Source organism: Myotis daubentonii, chromosome 17, assembly GCF_963259705.1.
Source record: "Myotis daubentonii chromosome 17, mMyoDau2.1, whole genome shotgun sequence".
Taxonomy (NCBI): domain Eukaryota; kingdom Metazoa; phylum Chordata; class Mammalia; order Chiroptera; family Vespertilionidae; genus Myotis; species Myotis daubentonii.
The window spans coordinates 18,492,884-18,498,722 of NC_081856.1; the positions used below are offsets into that span (position 1 = coordinate 18,492,884).

Genomic DNA, 5,839 nt, shown 5'->3' on the forward strand with positions numbered 1-5,839 from the left:
CAAGAGAGATACCTACGTTAAGTATAAATATAGAAGTTATCAGTGTCTGGCATATGGGGAGTAGTAAAAATCAAGAGTGTAATCATTTTTAGAAAGAATATGTAGAACAAGAGGAAATAATCTCACATTAAACCCTTGTGTACACAATATTAGAACTACGGAGAGAAGAAGAACCCACAAAAGGACCAGGAAAGGTAGTCAGTGAGATTTGAGGAAAACCAACAGAATGTGATGTAAACAGAGTAAAAAAGAGAAGAGAGATTCCAGGTAAAGGAAGTGACCAGCAGTAAAGTAAGACCTACAACATGTCCTTGAATTCAACATGTAAGAAGCCATTGGTGATCTTTGATGGCAGTCCCAGTAGCACAGGTAAAATTGAAGCAAGTTACAGTGAAATGAGCAGTATACAGCACATAAGAAAGTAAAGAGAGTGTTAATTCTTCCTTAATATTGATTGCATTTCTTCCTTTGACATCTCTTCATTGTCTTACCCAGGACATGGTCTCTTGCCTGTTTCTTTAAAACTAGTTTACTGAGCACCTACTCAATGCAATGCATTGACAGAGGGAACTAGGGAGAACATAAAAATATGTAAGATGTAGGGTCTTCCCATTAAGGAACTTACAGTTAAAAGGCAAGATAATGCAGAATTAAAAACAATAGGTGGCCTTATTGAACTTGTTCAATGTGTGAGACACTGATTTCATGAACTCTTTTAATCTTTATGAAGAAGTGGAAGCACAGAAAGATTATGTAACTTGCTCAAGGTCACTCATCTAGTAAATCTAGTAAATATCTACATATCTATATCTATCTATCTATCTATCTATCTATCTATCTATCTATCTATAAAAGCCTAAGTGACCGTCTGACCGTTCGGCCATCTGACTGATAGCTATGACATGCAATGACCACCAGGAGGCAGACACTCAATGCAGGAACTCCTAAGCTGCGGTGACTTGGCAGCTGTAGTTCTCGGGTGACACACCCAGAACCAGAGAGGAGGGAGCCTGATTCTGGGGTGCATCATCCGAGAACCGCCCTCTCGCAATCCGAGACCCCTTGGGGGATGTCGGAGAGCTGGTTTTGGCCTGATTCCCACAGGCAAGGCAGAGGGACCCCACCCGGGCCTGTAGTTCATATAATAATTCAACTTCAGGAAATCTGTCTCCAGAGTGTATGCATTCAACTACTATGACCTACAAATCTAAGGAAAAGTTGGGTATAATAGGGGAACAGGAGAGAGGAATCATAAAATACTTCAGGCATTCAGAGGAGAGAGAAAATGAGTTCTGTAGAAGTAATCAGGAAAGAGTTCATGAGGATGTGGCATGTGGTTAAGTTTGATGGACATGTGAGGTATGGTGGCTGAGAGGGAGGCAACAAGGCTGAAGGAGCAAGATGACCAAAGGTCCAAATGTGGAGATGGAATTGCATATGGATGCAAGTGTGCCTGGTTTGGTGTAAAAAGATGAACAGGGAGCTAAAGGGCTGAATTTGGAGGAAATTAGGCCTTTGAATAGTTAGCCAAAATTAAAAAAAAATAAATCTACAGATGGTTTTAAGGAGGATTAAGAATATGATTGGTGTTATATTTTTAGAGAGATTAATTCAGCAGTAGCAGTGTTTAGGGAGAACTCAAATACCACCTCTCTTTAATCCCACCTACCTCCCAAATTTCCCTATTAGAAGTTATCCTAGAGTTCTGCATCAGTTTTCAATGGCTACTATAGCAAATTACCACAAAATTTGGTGGCTTAAACAACCCACTTTTATTCTCTTATAGTTCTGGGCTGGAATCAATGTATTGGCAAAGCCATACTCCCTCCAGAGACCCAAGGGGAAATGTTTCCTTGCTTTTTCCAGCATGTGAGCGTCATTCCTCACATGCTTTGGCTTGTGTGTCCTTCCACCCCAGAACCAGCAATGCAGGATCCTGCTTCAGTGGTCACATTGCCCTCCTTTTCCGTCTCATATCTCCCTAAAATGTTATGCCCCTAGGGCCCACCTTGATAACGCAGGATCCTCTTCTCCTCCTAAAATTCTTAACTTAATCTCATCTGCAATGGCCCCCCCACCCCTTTTTTTTTTTTTTTTTCATAAAAGGTAACATTCAAAGGTTCCAGGGATTAAGACCTGGAATCTTTGGAGACCATTATTCAGCCAAGAACAACATTCATTTAGCACAAGTCCTTTGGCCCACTTTTCATCATTGTCCTTGAGTGACTGAGTGGAAACAAAAATATTATCGTTCAATTGGAACAGTGGTCTGTAATTAGCAATGAGGAATGAAAAACACCCAGACCTTTCCATCCACCCCTGTAGGGTTTTTAGGAGATGAGAGAAAACATAACCCTATTGAAAGGAAAAACTAGACTTCATTTGACCAACAGGTTTAATGGGATGCCTTTTCTAGTTCAAGTGGAGGAATGCTGGTGAGGAAAGTGGGTGATTTACTTATAGAACATGCATTCATGGGAATGAATGGTGGTAGAGACCTGTACACAGGTAGACTGGAGTGAAGACACTGCCATCATTTAGAACTAAGCTGAGTGAAGACATGGAGTGAGAGAGGATAAAGCAGTGAGGATGGGCCAGGACTAGGGCATGAATCAGTTTTAACAAGGAGTGAGGGCAGGACCCCTGGGGCAGCTGAGGCCCATGGAAAGGACAGGAGTTTGAGGCAGAAGGAAGTCTTGAAAATACTGTGAAGTATGGATTTGGTATGGCTTTGCAAAGAAGAGGTTAGCTCAGCCCCTGTCATGATAACCAGAAATTCTGAATGGAAAATAGCTAATTCATGAAATTTTACAGCACTTTTTGGCTCATCTCTTGCTATGTTTCTTCTGTTATTCCACTTTCCTGCCAAGTTTGGATTTTTCTGCTTTTTTTTTTTTTTTTTTTTTTTTTTACTGAATGATTCCTTTATTGTTAGACATGTGGGGCAAGAGATATATGTGATCACAAAGCTCTTTCCAAAGTCATAGTCCTGTCCACAAAATGCTGGGCTGCGGTCAGCGCTCAGTCTCGGCGTCTTGTCCCATCTTCCAGATGACCAGGCGCATGCAGGAGCTGGCGTCCTCGCTGGAGCTGTGGCCATCCATGCGGTCCTGGATGACGTGTCCGAGGTAGTGAGCCGTGAGGTTACGAAGGGAGCGCTTGTAGGGGAGGCCGCAGCGGTGCGGGAAGAGCACCGATGTGTCCAGCACGGTGCCGTGGATGAGCTTCAAGGCCAGCAGGTCGCTCTGCAGGCTGTGTCCGATGAGGATGGTGCGGGCATTGAAGAGCGTCAGCAGGGCGGCCTGGACGTCGCGGATGGAGGTGCTGGTGTGGGCCAGGTCAGCCGCGGTGACTCTGGAAAACCTGGTATTGTAGTCGATGATGTCGCGGTCCGGCCTGACGAAGGTGTCGTACACCAGGCGCAGGGCGCTGTCCACCACGCTGACGCGGGTCAGCTCCAGGCCAGCGGTGGTGTAGCACATCTCACAGTCCAGGGCGTAGATGCCGGGGTGAGCCCCTGCGGGCAGCTCTTTGTCCAAGGTCTGCACGAAGCCCTGCAGGTCCTGCTGGCGGCCGTCCTGCACGTGCTGCTGGGCCACCTGGCAGCCAGGGGAGCCGATGGGGGCCGAGCAGCACGTGTACTGAATCTCCCAGCCCCCAGCCGCTGGAGTGGGGCGCAGCCGCCCCCAGTGGTAGTGACATTCTTCCTGGTGCACACAGTGGCCCGAGGGGGCCACGAGGTACTGGGTGCCACAGCGGCAGCACAGCCTGCAAGAGGCATCTTGGGGCGGCTTCTCCTGGGCGGTGAAGAGGATAGCGCCCCCTGGCCTCTTGGGGTGCGCGAAGGGGTAGCCATTCTCCTTGAGCTGGGCCTGGGTTAGCAGGTGCTCCTTGAGGCGCTGGTACAGGGCGGCCCCTTGCAAAGGATCCTCTTCAGGGGGGCTGTTTGGGCACTGGAGTGAGAAGCTGGTCTGGGCGGCCAACTTGCCCCCCAGCACCACCTCCTGGAACACAGCCCCTCTGTCCCGGGTCTTGTGGAGACAGGCTCCAGGGCCAGGTTCCAGGCCCTGCATCTTGTAAAAGGTGTTTGCGGCCACGTCCCAGTCCATCCTCTTGCTGGGGCTCTGGTGGTAGACCGCCTTCTCCTCCTTCAGCTCCTTCTCTGTGGCATCCTGGGTAGAGGAGCAGAACTTGAGACCCTTGTCCATAAAGAGGCTGAGGTGGCGTTGACGGGTGATGGCGGGCACTTTGCCCCCACACTCTTTTGGAGGAACGGGCTTCTGAGAACTCTGCTCAGGTGGGCCGCGGGTTACGAGTTTGGGAGGCACAGTGCTGGTGGCCTTGGACGCCTGGCCTGATGGGGCATGGGCCTCTGGGAGCTTGCTGCCCAACCCCTGGGCCTTGGGAGGAGGGCTGCTGCTGCTGCTGGCCAGGAAGCGCCTCTTGGCACCTGCAGCCAGGCAGGGCATGGTGTCGCGGGCAATCCTCCTCTTGTCTCTGGCAGCTGAGAGGTGGATGGAAGGGGACTTAGGGGCCGGATCCTGGGCAGCCTGGGTCAGGCTGGCTGACTCCATGGGAGGCTTGTCTGCTCCCTGCGGCAGGTCACACAGCTCCTGGGCGGTGGGTAGCCGGGTGCGGGGGGCCAGGCCTCTCCTCATGGACTCTGGCTGGATGATGAGATATATGGGGGCCCAGGAGTATATGGGGGGCACCGGGAGCAGGCCGCCAGGGCAAATAGGTTGATGGCAGGGCCACTGGCAGGAAGGCCAGTGCACCAGGGTTGGGACAGGGCAGGAGGCACCCAGCTCGGCCTCCTGAGCTTGCCGATGGCCAGGAGGAAACCAGCTCGGTGCCGTGGCTCTCAGGAGAGCTGGAGCTCGCGCTGCTTCACTTTTCCCGGGTGGCGACATGGTTCTTGCTCTTCTGGGCTCTGGTGTCTAATGGTCTAGGCTGGATGCCTTCAGCCCTTATATAAGCGGAAAGCCTGTCTCCAAGCAGATTAACTCGCTCAGCCAATGAATCCTACTTGGTCTCATCTTCCCTAGATTGGTTTTCAGAACCCAGGGCACCTGGAGTCAGATGCACACACTGATCCCACCCTACTTAATCCAATATTCTCTGGACTGGCTTCTAGAATCCCAGAGCTCCCTTGGGACCAAATCAACAGGAGGGAGCTCTGAGTGCAGAGGGTGGGCCCCATCCTCCACTTAGTTCTCCTAGTGCCAGGTCACTGAGTGCCGGAAGCCGGTCTATCCTTGCTGCTTGACACAGTCGCTGAAGGGAAGAAACATCTGCACAGCATATGTTTCAAGGGAGCTGGTGTATATGGCATACTGTTCTTTTTTTTTTTTTAACAATTCTTTTTTAAATTTTTTTGCTTAAAGTATTACAAAGGGTATTACATATGTGTCCATTTTTCCCCCCCGCCCTAGACAGTCCCCTAGCCTCCCCTATCCCCCAGTGTCTTATGTCCATTGGTTATGCTTATATGCATGCATACAAGTCCTTTGGTTGATCTCTTACCCCCCTACCTCCTGCCCCCCAATCCTCCCCGGCCTTCCCACTGCAGTTTGACAATCTGTTTGAGGCAGCTCTGCCTCTGTATCTATTATTGTTCAAAGGTTTATAATGGTCTCTATTATCCATGAATGAGTGAGATCATGTGGTATTTTTCCTTCATTGACTGGCTTATTTCACTTAGCATAATGCTCTCCAGTTCCATCCATGCTGTTGCAAATGGTAAGAGTTCCTTCCTTTTTAGAGCAGCATAGTATTCCATCGTGTAGATGTACCACAGTTTTCTAATCCATTCATCTACTGATGGGCACTTAAGCTGTTT

General features: G+C 49.5%; 1 protein-coding gene across 1 annotated transcript; it reads right to left on the bottom strand.

The window, feature by feature from the left end:
- Positions 1–2,952: 2,952 nt before the first annotated feature.
- Positions 2,953–4,910, bottom strand: LOC132220119 (RNA exonuclease 1 homolog). The gene has a single exon (XM_059673059.1). The coding sequence runs from the start codon at positions 4,908–4,910 to the stop codon at positions 3,015–3,017; it is 1,896 nt and encodes a 631-aa protein (XP_059529042.1). The 3' UTR covers positions 2,953–3,014.
- Between the last annotated feature and the right edge of the window lie 929 nt (positions 4,911–5,839).